We start from the raw sequence: 15,241 nt of genomic DNA, 5'->3' as shown, positions 1-15,241 counted from the left end.
TTAGGCGTCTGCCTTCGGCTCAGGGCGTGATCCCGGCGTTATGGGATCGAGCCCCACATCAGGCTCCTCCACNAGAACTAAGAAAGAAGAACAAACGAAGCCCAAAGTTAGTAGAAGGAAGGAAATAACAAAGGTTAGAACATAAATAGAGACTAAAAAGACAATGGAAAAGATCAATGAAAGTGAGAGTTGCTTCTTCAAAAAGATGAACAATATGGACAAACCTTCAGCTAGACTCACCAAGAAAAAAAAAGAGTGGACTCATAAAATCAGATACAAAAAGATGAGCTATTACAATTGGAAATTCAGAAACACAAAGGATAAGAGACTATTATGATCAATTACATGACAACAAACTGGACAACGAAGAAGAAATAAATTTCTAGAAACATACAACCTACCAAGACTGGATCATGAAGAAACAGAAAATCTGAAGAGATTACTAGTAAGGAGATTGAATCAGTAATCAAAATCCTCCCAACAAATGAAGGTCCAGAACCAGATGGCTTATTGGTGAATTCTACCAACAATAAAAAAAGAATTAACACCAATCCTTCTCAAACTCTTCCAAAACATACAAGAGGTGGGAACAGTTGGAATTCATTTTTAAAAAAGGCCAGAATTACCCTGATACCAAAACCAGACAAGGATGCCCCAAGGAAAGAAAATTACAGGCCAATATCCCTGATGAACATAGATGCAAAAATCCTCAACAAAATATTAGCAAACTAAATGCAACAATACATTAAAAGAATCATATACCATCATCAACTGGGATTTATTCCAGGGATGAAAGGCTGGTTCAACATCCACAAGTCAGTCAATGTAATACAGTATATTAATAAAATGAAGGATAGAAAACAAAGGATCATCTCAACAGATGCAAAAAAAGCATTTGGGAAAATTCAACATCCATTTTATGTAAAAACCTCAACAAAGCAGGTATAGGAGGAACATACCTCAACATAATAAAGGCCATATATGACAAGCCCACAGTTAATATCCAACTCAACAGTGAAAAGTTGAAAGCTTTGCCTCTGAGATCAGCAAGAAGAGAAGGATGCCCACTCTTGCCACTTTAACACAGTATTGGGAGTCCGGGCTGCAGCAATTAGGCAAGAAAAAGAAATAAAAGGCATCCAAATTGGAAAGGAAGAAGTAAAACTGTCACTATTTGCATATGACATGGTATTATATATAGAAAACCCTAGACCCCAACAAAAAACTATTAGAATAATGAATTCACTAATATCGCAGGACACAAAATCGATACACCAAAGTCAATTACATTTCTATAAATTTATCATGAACTATCAGAGAAACTAAAAAAAAATCTCATCTACAAATGCATCAAAAAGAATAAAATACCTACGGATAAATTTAACCAAGGAGGTAAAGGACCTGTATACTGAACTGTAAGGCACTGATTAAAGAAACTGAAGAAGACAAAAATAAATGGAAAGATATTCCACACTCATAGACTGGAGTAATACAGTTCAAATGTCCATACTACCCATAGCGATCTACAGATGCTTTGCAATCCCTATCAAAATTCCAATGGCATTTTTCACAGAAATAGAAACAAACAATCCTAAGATTAGTATGGAACCACAAAAACAACCCCAAGTAGCCAAGCAATCTTGCAAAAGAAGAAAAAAGCTGGAGATATCACATTCCTGGATTTCAAACTACATTACAAAGCTGCAATAATCAAAACAGTATACTACTAACATAACAAACAAAATAGAGAGCCCAGAAATAAATCCATGTATATATGGTCAATTAATTTATCAAAAAAGAGCCAAGAATATAAAATGAAGAAAGGACAGTCTCCTCAATAAATGGTGCTGGGAAGGGGCGACTCAGTCGGTTAAGCGTCTGACTCTTGATTTCAGCTCAGGTCATGATCTCAGGGTCCTGGGATCAAGCCCCATGTTGGGCTCCACACTCAGCGGGGAGTCTGCTTGGAATTCTCCCTCTCTCTCTCTCTCTCTCTGCCCCACACTTGCTCTCTCTCTGTCTCAAAATAACTAAATAGGGACAACTGGGTGGCTCAGTTGGTTAAGCATCTGCCTTTGGCTCAGGTCATGATCCCAGGGTCCTGGGATTGAGTTCCGCATCAGGCTCCTTGCTGAGCAAGGAGCCTGCTTCTCCCTCTGCCTCCTCTGCCTGCTCTGCCTGCTGTTCTCTCTGCTTCTGTGCTCTCTAACAAATAAATACATTTTTTAAAAATCTAAAAAAATAAAAAATAAAAATAACTAAATAAATATAAAAAGTTTTTAAATAAATAAACAAAATAATTGTGTTGGGAAAACTGGACAGCCATGTGCAAAAGCATGAAACTCAACCATCTTACACCATACACAAAAATTAACTTGAAGTGCATTAAAGACTTAAACATAAAACCTAAAATACCATAAAACTCCTAGAAGAAAATATAGGTGACAAGCTCTTTGACATAGGTCTTGGTGATGAAGTTTTCAATTTGACACCAAAAGTACAAGTAACAAAAACAAAAATAAATGAGACTGTGTCTACATACCAAAGGAAATCATCAACAAAATAAAACAACAACCTACTGAATGGGAGAAAATATTTGCAAATCATATATCTGACAAGGAGTTAATATCCAAACAACTCAACTCAAACAACTCAACTGTGGGGAAAAAATGTGATTAAACAATAGGCAGATGTGAACATTTTTCCAAAGACATACAGATGGCCAACAGACACACAAAAAGATGCTCAAAAATCACTGTTCATCAGGGAAATTCAAATCAAAACCAGAATGAGATATCTCACACCTCCTACAACGGCTATTATCAAAAAGACAAAGAATAACAAGTGTTGGTGAGGACGTGAAGAAAAGAGAACACGCGTGCACTGTTGATGGGAATATAAATTGGTGCAGCCACTGTGGAAAACAGTAAAAGGGTTCCTCAAAAAAATTAAAATAGAACTACTATATGATCCAGCAATTCCACTTCTGGGTATTTATCTGAAGAAAACACTAACTTGAAAAAATATATGTACCCCATGTTCATTGCAGCACTATTTACAATAACCAAGATATGGAAACAACCTAAGTATCCATCGATGGATGAATGGGTAAAGAAATTATGGCATATGTGTGTGCGTGTGCGTGTTCAGCCACAAAAAAGAAATTTTGCCACTTGCAACACGGATGGACCTGAGAGGTAAGTGAAGTAAGCCAGAGAAAGACATATTCCATACGAATGGAATCTTATATATGGAAATGAAAAATAAAACAAAACAACTAACCTCATAGACACAGAGAACAGATAGGTGGCTGCCAGAGGCAGGGGGTGGGGGATAGGAAAAATGGATGAAAGTGGTCAAAATTAAAGAAAAAAAAAAGAAAAAGATGGGACTTAAGACACATTTCAAACTTCTAACCTCATAAAATGTAAGAATAAATTTTGTTTTAAGCAATTAAAAAATATGTGCAGATATAAGTACTATTATTAAAGAAATTTGGAATTTGGCAATTAAAGTCTACTCTAAAAAAAAGGGTCAACAAAATATGCAATAAAGACAGGCTAGTCAGGCAACATAAATTTCACTAGACTGAACAATTTTCAAGCAGCAAATGATTACATTGTGTGTAATTTCAAACATGGAAAGCCAATACAGATGCAATTCTACTTAGGGTAATAGGGGAACTAAGATGTATTTGTATCTGAGCTATGTACTAGGATTTCCCTTTTAAAATTCTATGAAGCACAGCTTTTATAGTTCCTCCAAAAATCAGAACAAAAATAAGAGAAACTTCCCAAGCCTAAAACATATTATTCTTGGCAATACAGAATCATGAAATTAATGACCAGTCCAATAAAGAGGTATCATTAAAAATGGATATGAGGGGATGCCTGTGTGACTCAGTCGGTTAAGTGTCTGTCTTCGACTCAGGTCATGATTCCAGGGTCCTGGGATCAAGTCCTGTATGGGGCTCCTTGCTCAGCAAGGAGCCTGCTTCTCCCTCTGCCTGCTGCCCTCCCTGCTTGTGCACTCTCTCTCTCTTTCTCTCTCTGACAAATAAATAAATAAATATCTCCATAAATAAATAAATAATAAAATAAAAATGGATATGAGAAGGGGAGCCTGGGTGGCTCAGCTGGTTAGGCATCCAACTCTTCATTTTGGCTCAGGTCATGATCTCAGGGTCCTGGGATCAGGCCCTGTGTCAGGCAGGCTCTGTGCTCAACAGGGAGTCTGCTTGAGATTCTCTCTCCCTCTCCCCCTGAGCATGCTCTCAATCTCTCTCTCTCCCTCTCTCAAGATAAATAAATCTTTTTAAAAATGGGTATGAGAAAAACCAGTCTATTAAAAAAAAAAGAAAGAAAAGAAAAGAAACTAGATTTCTTTTGAACCATTCTTCCATCCCTAACTTCAATTATTCACAATGGGCAAACTAGCCTCCAGAACAGTGTTTCCAACTTTTTTCACATCATGATACACATAGAAAAATTATAGAATTTATAGGGAATAGAGAGAAAGAGGCCAGGGCTACTTCAAGAGTCACCAGTTGTAAGGTTCAGTGGCCCCAGTTCCCATGCTAACTCACATAACTGAGGGGAAAGCAAGTTTGGCCCACCTGTAATGCATTTATGTCTCACTCTATCAGTTCGTGATGTAAGAGTTTTTAATAAATGGGAATTAATACTTTGCGAGTTGTTCAGTAACTCAAGAAGCAAAGTAGCCAAAATCAGCACTGGGAATTGCTAGCTAGATGGACAGAACCAGGTATATTTCTAAGGCACCTTATACCAAACCCTGTGCAATTAGATACTATAATCAATATCTTCTGACATTAATAACTCCCAAAAAAAGACAAAACTGTATTCAACATCTTCATAGTAGTTACTAAATATATCTTTTAAAAGCAGCATTTCTGATTCTCTAAATTTAAAAGACCTCATTAGTCACTAATCCCACTTCCATACTATGATCATTATCTGCAGTGTTATTTGATAAAAACATAATTTCTGGTTGAACAAAATACCTTCTGTTCCAAGGGGTTCAAAATCAGAGCTGCCTATCCACTCCTTACTTCATATAAGTCCTGGTCCCAGAGACCTTCCCGGAAATACTCATAATTAGTGTATACACTACACATATTAACTATTCTTTCTTCCTTTAATCATTTAAGCATCAATAAGCTTATAAGGAGTAAAGAAATCAAGAAAGTGGCATCCAAATAAATCCTATTTGTTTTATGAAAAAGTTCCTACACTGAGCTTTTTTTTGACAAAACAATGAACTTTGACTAAATGAGCAAATATATGGAAAATACAGAAAAATCAATTATAATAATTTGGAAATAGAAAAAAATAGTTTTTGCCAACTTCATTATATATAAATCAGGCCTTACTAACACTGGCATGAAAAATGTTTTAAGCTTCAGCATTATTACAAAGGAAAGAATTGGTGAACAAACAAAAAATCATCACTCAAGAGATTAGACTAACAAAAATAAAAGAACAAAGTCATGGGTCTAAATTTCATTCTTAAGGACAGACCAGAAGAATAAGAAAACCTTATACTTTCTCAATTGCATTTTCAAGTTTTCCCTCCTACTTAGCTGACTCTAGAAATCCAAGTTTAGGTCATAGAGCTAAGATAAAATCTCAAGGGAACAGTTCTTAAAAAGTAACCTTTGCAAGAAATACTACAGAAATACAAAGTACAATCACGAGTTTTCTTTAAACTTGACCTTTAAGAGCCTCTATAATTTGAAGGTAAAAATGAGGCAGGCACATCCTTTACCATGCGTAAGTTCAAGCTACAGGTCACCGTTAATTAACAAAAATTTCCCCAAAATATCAATTTACACAAGGCTTTCAATGAATAAAAGAAGTTTGCTTACAATCTGAATAAAAAGGATTTTTTCTGATTAACAAAAAACTGTCAATGAAAAATCGTGCTTCCAAGTCAACATCTCATTCAAAAACACAACTTATACGACATATTTCTGAACTTGTACATGCCCTCACTTTAAAAAACTCTAAAAACTCTAGTTTAAAAAAAAAAACTTCTAGAAACAAGTAAGTACAAAATGAGAGTAAAACTTTAAAAATTTTAAACATTTTAAAATGCTCCACTGCCTTCTTAAAATACTAATAAAAGCAAAGTCTTCACCAAAGCACGTTCAAAGCCGTATTAATCAAGTATACATACAACAGAGATTGTGCTAATCGACATAAAATTGGTGGGATTTTAAACACTGCTAAAAATAAAATGCAATGTATAGCTAGTACATTACTCGTTATTATAGCCTCATATTAAATCATTAAAAATGTAAAAGTGAGGAATATCTTCTAAAGTCAATATTTTTTAATTAAGAGATTAATATAAATTAACAAAATTCAAATTAACAAAAGCTATTAAGCTTTCTGTTATCAATAAAAGAATCTACTAATAAACATGGGCAAGTACTTAATTCATTTAATAATTCATTCAATAGTTATTGATTACCTAAGTGCCAGGTACTCTTCTAAGAATTTAGGGCGTATCACTGGACAAAATAAGACAAAGAAACCCTGCTCTCATGGAGCTTACAGTCTAGCACTCAGCTTCTCTCCTCCCTCCCGCCACCTTGGTTCCATACTTTTCCTGCCAAAAAAAAAAGTCAGCGGAGGAATATCAGACCTCCTTATAACCACATAAAGAGCTAAGATTTTCTTCACTATTTCCTTGAAGATTCATCACAGACATCACAGACACCAGCCTCTTAAGCTTCAGAATATTAAACAGAACTTCCTACCTCATTATTATATTTCAACTAAAAACAAGACTTTTAAAGGCTTCCTAATGCCAACATAATTGGTTCTTAAGTTACTAGCTCCTTGGGAGCTCATAAAAATCTCATAATAATTTTAGAATGTCAACAGTCATAAAGTTCCACCTTCTAAGTAAATAAAATTTATTTTTTAAAAAATAAAATAAAACCTATAAACTGTTATAAACCATAAGTAAAGTTCACATCTGATCAGAAGTGCCCATGTCAAAGTGGCGTAAGTTTTTCTTAAGTTGGTACCTAATTTTTTGGCAACTGCATAAGCTTCATCTGGTGATTTTGCCACATGTCCTTTGGGAATGGAGACACCAGCTTCCTGCAACAAGTCCATACTCATGTATTCATGTAGTGAGAGATTTCTTTGTTGCTGCTGCTGTATTTGGAGTCCATGGTTGTTAAAAAATCCAGAACTTCCCAGAACCTAAAGAAATTGGGGACATATTATATATGACAGTAATTTGGAACTTACTAAAAACACCTTCTCAAAATACTTTTTTTATATACAGTACATGGTTCTTCATAACTATAATAAAACCATTACGTTAAATCATCAAAGAATAATATTCAAAGTACCTAAATTATAACTTAAGAACTAACCTACCAGTTAAATATCAAATGTTACCCTTGTAGTTTTAACTATTTTCTCATCATATCTAGTCTTTTTTATTTGAGCTTCACTACCATATCCCTAATGACCTACTGAGCATTTCTACCTCAATGCCAAATTCAGCAGTTCTAAAACCAACCTCATCTTTTCCAACAAACCAAAAATCCTTCCCAACTTTCTTCTCTCCACCATTCTCCCAGCACCTAACAAATCGCTTGGCACTAGGTATGTCATAGTTGAGTGATAGTTGGGTGATTACTCTTTCATACACACAAGATTCAAAATCCTGGTTTCATCTGCAGTGATCACAGTGGTGTGCTGCTGGTAGTGCTGGCTACTGACAGCTCTCAGCTGAGTCCTCTCACTGATGCTTCCTTGCCCAAAGTCACACCTTCCCCCTGTCAGCCTGCATCCAATGTCTGGTCACTGGGGATTAAGGTAAGAATATAAAGTCCTATCCCTTCACCCCAATTTGGGATAATTCTGAAGGACCATCTTAGTTCCAGATCTCCCACAGGAAAGGAAAAGGTTCCTACTGCAACTGCAACACAGTTCTACTTCTGCCTCTACTCAATCCTCCTGCCTTCACTCCCCCACAGGTGTTGATCCAAATACCACTTTCCAGTTGACTTTCTCAATGAAACTCTTCATTTTAGAGCCTGCAAATATCATCCAAATTCCTCAATCCTGACAACTTTATATGACAATATGTAGAACAAATTAAATGCTGTGAAAGCCCTGGATGAATGAACTGAAATTACCCATTTAAGTATTATCCATACATTTCCATTCTCCATACAAAGAATGCAGAATACTGAAACACAGTTCATATGAAACACACAATAGCATAAAAATTGAATTTAAAGGGATCATATATACAGTCTATTTCTTTTTAATGTAAAATACTGGAAACCATTTACTGACAGTCCATGTTATAGACCTAAGAGGATTAGAAATGTGTAGTTCTGGATTATCTCCTATTGCTTGATAAAACAGTCTATTTCTTGAAGGAGGTTCATGAGCCATCTGCATCAAAATAACCTGGGATGTATCTAAAAATGCAGATTCTGGGGCCCCACTCTCATCTACAAAATCAGAATCTCTAGAATGGGCTTCAGGAAATCTGCATTCATAACAAGCCGTTCACCCGATTCTTAAGCACCCTACAGTTTGAGAACCATTAGTCGAAAAGGTCAATCACACCTAATAACAACTTATTTCTGATTCACCTGGTAAGCTAAAATCCTGAGTAACATTTCACCAGAGAAGCTCACCTCCTTGATTTAGTGTCACTTCAATATTAAAAACCAGCAACATCCCAAACTGTTCAGTACTCACCTACTTTCTGAAATCGCATTCCTGGGTATATACCCAACAGCAATGAGTGCTTAGTCTACCAAAAGGCATATATATATATATATATATATATATGAATGTGCATAGCAGCCTTATTCATAATAAATAAAAAATGAAAATGACCCAATCGCCCATCAACAGAATAAAATATGGCATTATTCATATACCAGGATACTACAGAGCAATTTTTTTAAAATACCTGTTGCTCACAAAACAATGGATTAATCTCAAAAACATAATTTTGAGGAAAAGAAACCAGACACAACAATACATACTTATATTTTTTATATAGTTCAAATCCAGTCAAAATTAGTGATAGAAGTCAGTCAGAATTAGCGGTCACCTTCTGTTAGGGAATACTGATAAGGAAAGAGGACATGGGTGCTTCTGAGGGCTGAAAGTATTACGTATCTTGATCTGAATGGTGGCTACACAGATGTATACATACATAAAAATTAATCTAGCTGCCCAAAGTTGTACATTTTATATATATTATACCTCAAAATAACAATAAAAATAAAGGGGCAAGGGGAGTACCTAGCAGAGCTTGGTAAAAACAGTTATACACTCAAACATTTTTGAATGCCTATATACCAGACACTGTGCTAGGGATGCTAAAAGAATAAAACCGACTTGGTCTCAGCCACAAAATTCATTTAATGTAAATGAGCATGTAAATGAACACCTACAACACATATAAGAGCATTCAGAGTCATTACGCAGCACCTAAGTAGCTGGACAGACTAGAAAAATACTACAGAGGCCTGATCCCAGTTTGAAAACAAAAAAACTTGGGGCTCCTGAGTGGCTCAGTCAGTTAAGCACTGAGCTCTTGGTTTCAGCTCAGGTCATGATTTCATGATGGTGAGATGGAGCCCCTAGCAGGCTCCAGACTCAGCCTCTGCTTCACCTCTCCCTTGCCCCTCCCCCTACTCACGGGTGCGCTCTCTCTCTCTCTCTCTCAAATAAGTAAATAAATCTTTAAAGAAAATCAATCAATAAATAAAAATAAACTAATATCTATTAAGAACACTTTGGGAACAACTGGGGAAATCTAAATCTAAATTTCCTAAGTATGATAGCTACAAATTTCCTACATATGGTAACTATGTTGTGGTTATTTAGGAGAATGTCCTTATGTTTAAAAGGCGTGTGCTAAAATAATTATCTAGGGATAAAGTGCCATGATACCCGCCACCTAGTCTCAAATGGTTGAGCAAAAATAAATGAATGTATACATACATACATATATAAACATACATATACACACATGAATGTAATTTTTTAAAGATAAAGCAAATGCGGCAAAATGTTAAATATAGATGAAAGCAATATATGTACCCACTGTACTATTGCTGGAACATTCTATCCGTTTGAAATTTTTCCCAAAAAAGTTCAGGGTAAACCAATGACACAAAGCTCTGAGTATATTTTTACAGTTTCTTTCAAATACCCACATTCACAAAGACTCGGTAGTGCTCGTAAGGTAATGCTGATAGCTTTTATACTCCCTTAAAGGTTTAATATCTGAAGCGTTGATAATCCTTTCCTTGCACCACTAGAAGTTATGACCTGAAATATCAGTTTTTTTAATTATGCTGGCAATAAATATTGCTGCATAATCACAAGGATTCCCACATGTAAGTCTTTGTCTTTCTCCAGATTATCATTTAGAAGATTCCTACTGCTAAAAGGCCACCAGTTGCTGGCCAAATCCCTAAGCCACCACTCATTTAATCATTCACCTAGTTTAAATCATATTAATTCAAAAGTGGGAAAATATAGTTACTGGGGAATGTGATTCACAACTGAGAAAATATTTAAAATTAGTTCATCTGTTCATAACCTGAACTATTTTATCAGATATACACTGGACAAAAGTTACAGAGAAACTAGAAGGGGGGGGTCAGAGAACTAAACAAAATGTTTAAGAATATTTGCTAAGCTCAATGTGTGACCTTGAACAAGTTTCCTAGGATCCTGTACCTCTGTGTCCTCATCTACAAAAGCAAGGGGGTAGATTAAGGGCCTTCCAAATTCTAAAGCTGTATTATTTAATGTGTGGGTGGACAAGAAGAGATGTTGTAAGATAACATACTAGGCACCTCCATATGGAGAGACAAGAGCTTTTAAAAGAACTTCCAAAAGGGTAGATGAAAACATATTTGTTCACCAAATCCTCATTTTCTAAAAACAAGACAGCACTCTAACTCATAAGAAGGAAGTTCAAGGCCAAAAAAATCACTTCTCCTATTAAGAAGCATACTCATGTAATTCACTGCCAGGTTTAGAGTATTAAAAAAAAAGTCTAAATCAATTCATTCTTGTCATTTCTAAGGAGTTAATTTCAGAACATAATCTAAAACTCTGGAATTGACTTATGAAGCCAATCTTGCCCTTTCACGAGTTTCTTGGTGCCAACGTTGGAAAGAACAGGCCAAGCCTTCCGGAAAAAATTGAAGAGCAGATTCAAGCACACAGGCTTGGAGCCAGACAGTTCTGGTAGCTTTGACCCTACCTGCTTTGTGACGGAGCCCAAATTACTTGCTCTCTAAGCCACAGTTTCTTCATCAATGATGAGGATAATAATGACACCCTTATAGTGCTGCTGAAAAGCCTAACAAGAAACTGCAAGTAAAATGCCTACTCAGAACCTGGCACACCGTAGACACTTCGAAACAAAAACCCAAAACAAACAAAAACTTGTGATTATTACGTTATACTCTACCCCAAAATGAAGTGATCCAAAAGATAACTGTCTTACTTCCCCAGCTGGTAAACTGATAAACATCATCTTATTACCACTGTTAACAAACAGAACAGTAAAAAACTACATGAAGGAGGTGGAAAACTTCCCTGCCTCGTCCCAAAAAAGGCCAGTCAGCAAGCTGGTCCTGTTAAAGACATTCCCACCTATGACAGCTCCCAAGGGACATAAAAGTACATCTGAAGGGCATTCTCCCTCTCCCCAAAGAAGGACCGCGGAAGCCTCTGCCCACCGCGCGGGGTGCGGGAAAAGCAGCAGATACTGCTCAGGCCCCCTCACCTCCACTTAGAAGCGCCCCTCACCCGCCTCCCCGCCGCCCCTCAGAAACTCAGTAAGCAGCCGCAGCCGGATGGCCGGGAGCGTCGCGGGCTGAGGACGAGAGCAGAGCGGCGCAAACATCGGCCCGCTCGCAGTGACAGCGGGCAACACTCCAGGGCAATCCGCCCGCGGGCCCAGCTGGGCACCCCATGTCACCCAATGTCACCTATTGCGAAGTGACCCCAAGCCGAGCCTCACATCCCTTCACATCTCGCCCACAGGAGCCAGGTCTCCCACCTCGCCCTTTCTCCTGCCGACCCTCGAAGCGAGAGCGGGCTGGGCCGCAATACCTGGGCGGCGGCACGCAGCGCCGGCCGGGACCCGCGGCTCCTAAGGGCGGCGGTGGCCAATAACCGGCTGTAGAACATGGAGGCCGCCATTTCTGAGCCCGACCGCGTCCCCTCGGCGCCGTGCGCAGGCGCACAGGCGCGAGACGGACTGGCGACACAGCTGCTCCTGACGCGCACGCGAACCCTTGGCCCCACCCATGCAGGGCGGGACCTCGGCAAATGCGGATTCCCTTAGCAAAAATTGCCCGCTCAAGCGAATTGGACTTGCCCGGCACAGGGCAAACTTTGACCTTTAGATCTCAGCACCGCAGCCTCAATGTCCAACCTGTGACCAGAAACCAACCCGAACTCTCCCTAGTGAAGTGGTAAGATGTAGTATTGTAAAGATGACTAGCGTCGCCATCTGTGTGATCTGAATTTCTCTGAACCTCAGTTCTTATCTGTAAGATGGGATTCATTCAAAAAATAAGTACTCAGTGTCTGCTTTGTGCCAAAGTCTGCGCTGATACAGCAGTGAAAAAAACAGAGCGATTCTACCTTCAAAAAAAAAAAAAGACGATCAGCCACTAGTTACCAATCCAGATGACACACAGAAATCGCCTAGGAAGCTTTAGAAGAATTTCCTTCACCAGACCCATCTAAGGAGTGGAGTCAGGACGTCTGTATTTCTTAAAGAGTTCTCAAGGTGAATGAGATACACACACTAAGCATTGCAGATCCTGAGATGACGTGTGCCCCCATCAAGAACTGACCACTGGACAAGTGACTGGCACCTATTCTCCTATGTATATCTAGTTTTAAAATGTGTCAAAGAGTTTTCAGTGTAAAAGATGTTAACCCAGGAATAGACGGGAGTGGCTGACAAGCATTATTCAGGCTCTGACACCTGCTTCTGAAGCACAGTGGCCCAATGCACAGAATAGCACTGTATAAAGAAAAAAGCGAATTTGAAACAAGCAGCCTATCAGCTTAGGGAATGGAAAGGGGCTTCTTGCAGCCCCCAAAATCTCTGAGCTCTTAAAGGCAAATCTTCCTCAAGGACTTCATTTCCTTGGCACTCATGGAGGACTGTCCTCAAGGCTCCCTTCAGCAGTAAAAGATATTAGGTGCAGTTAGAAATAGGGAGAGTGGGAAACACATTGGTGTTTCTGGCTCTACCCTTCTACTGCCAATCATTGCCAATCAAATAAAATCTGGATAATCTGTCCAAAAAGCTGGGACTGGGACCTACCCGTTTCTGTTAGGAATACATATCCCAACAGATATGAATAGGACATACTTATTTTCAAGCCATTTGTTTTTAATTGCTAGTAAACACAGCAGTTGAGCTACCAGGTACAAACCATCTGAGTCCAAGGCCAGTTATTTAAAGGGCACGTGGGTAAATTCAGAATAAGTCAATGGACCAAAATAAGATGCCAGGCTCTACGCCTGGTAGGAGCCTGACTGGCTTCACATCCTTCAAGTCTGAGTCACAGGTGATCCATTAAACATCTCCCTGGTATGTCCTCTTCAACCCTCGCTTAAAAACAGTAAAAGCAGCAGCAGAAATACGGAATAAGTCAAGGAGTGAGAAAGAACATGCAGGTCATGTTGAGTTGGCTCCTTTGAAAGCCTCAGCAAGGGGCAGAGGTGTGCTCCTTCCTCAGCACTCCTTGACTGTGTTCAGAGCTCTGTATGCCTTGATACCTCACTAAAAGAATTCAGTGAGGTAAGATGATGGGACTCCTACCTGCTAACCTTGTTTCATCATCAGGCAATCAGCCTTAAAAAATGAAATTGCTTTACTAAGAAACTACTTTTTCCACAGCAAACACTTTTGTAATTCTCACCTACAAGGATCTTAGAAACTAGTAGGCAGAATGCATTAAGTAGAACGTGCTGAGGTGGAGGATAGGGGGAGAGTATATGAGGAAGGAGGGAAAAATAATTATTTTTCATGTATAATGTTGTTCTTGTCCTTGACCTGTAATCTCCCACTTTGTCTATCTCTGCCTCTACTTGGAGACTAAGGATAGAGGTGGTGTGCAGGAAAAAGGGGGAAAGAAATTTCCTGAGGGAGAGACTTCTGCTTTTTTCACAGTCCTTTAAAATCATTAAAGTTGTTACACCCTCCACATTTTATTGCCCAGAGCAAACCTTATCTAAACTGTCCTATTGGTTAGGTGATGGGGATTAAGGAGTAGACTTGTAATGAGCACTGGGTGATGCATGGAAGTGTTGAATCACTGTATTGTACACCTGAAACTAATATAACACTGTATGTTAACTAACTGGAATTAAAATTAAAACTTAGAAAAATCTTTTAACTCATTTTACAAATAACTTTGAAGTATTTGAAACAAATGTAAATGGAATTATAGAAGAAAGAGCTGACTTGGAAATGTTAGTACTGCCTATGAGTGTTAACACTATCTAGATTCAAGAGACTCTAAATGTGTAGCCAGTTAGTGAATGCAAACTTATCAACACAGATGAGAAAAGTGGCTGTCATGTATGACTCTGAAAATGCAATGGATAAAAAATTGGAGACTGATTCAAACTTAGAAACAAGTATGACAATTCACCAAGGTACAGAAAAGATGTTTAGTTTGTATTGTAAATCATACAAAAAGAAGGAGGCAAGTTTGAAATGTAGTTCAAATTACTCTTGCTAAATTTTTTTTACAGAGCAATGAAACACTTGAAATTCTCAAAAAAATTATCAATTGTCCTATTGTTAACTATAGAATTAATAGAATTACCAAGTGCTGTAGAAACAACTTCCAATATAGCTGCCTACCCTGAATTCCTACTGATGGCCGAGTGAATAATGGCGATTTACTGAACACCTAGTTTTTGGTGCCAAATTCTTACATACATTTTTTTCTATCCTTTATTTTGCCATGAGACATTTTCAGAATTCTCTGGTTTTCAAATTATTCCATTTTACACAACCATCTCTGCCAGAGAAATAAAGTTACCAGTTTTATACAGAGTTTACGGGTGAAGGATGAGGAGTAACAGAGTATGGGACAACAATATGTTTACATAAAATTTCTCTTAGTTCTCTTAAAGCTTCAGAAGTAAGAGTAGAACACTTATCT

General features: G+C 37.9%; 1 protein-coding gene across 1 annotated transcript in view; it reads right to left on the bottom strand.

The window, feature by feature from the left end:
- SUCLA2 (succinate-CoA ligase ADP-forming subunit beta) overlaps positions 1-12,245 on the bottom strand; it is a 42,292-nt gene extending 30,047 nt beyond the window's left edge. Inside the window, exons 1-2 of the mRNA XM_002919114.4 lie at positions 12,156-12,245; positions 7,058-7,238 (exon numbers count right to left, since the gene is read on the bottom strand). Coding sequence (XP_002919160.2) covers positions 7,058-7,238; positions 12,156-12,245 — 271 coding nt within the window. The remainder of the gene's footprint in view (positions 1-7,057; positions 7,239-12,155) is intronic.
- Positions 12,246-15,241: the final 2,996 nt, after the last annotated feature.

Source organism: Ailuropoda melanoleuca, chromosome 7, assembly GCF_002007445.2.
Source record: "Ailuropoda melanoleuca isolate Jingjing chromosome 7, ASM200744v2, whole genome shotgun sequence".
NCBI classification, from domain to species: domain Eukaryota; kingdom Metazoa; phylum Chordata; class Mammalia; order Carnivora; family Ursidae; genus Ailuropoda; species Ailuropoda melanoleuca.
This window is presented reverse-complemented; position numbering and strand designations above follow the sequence as displayed.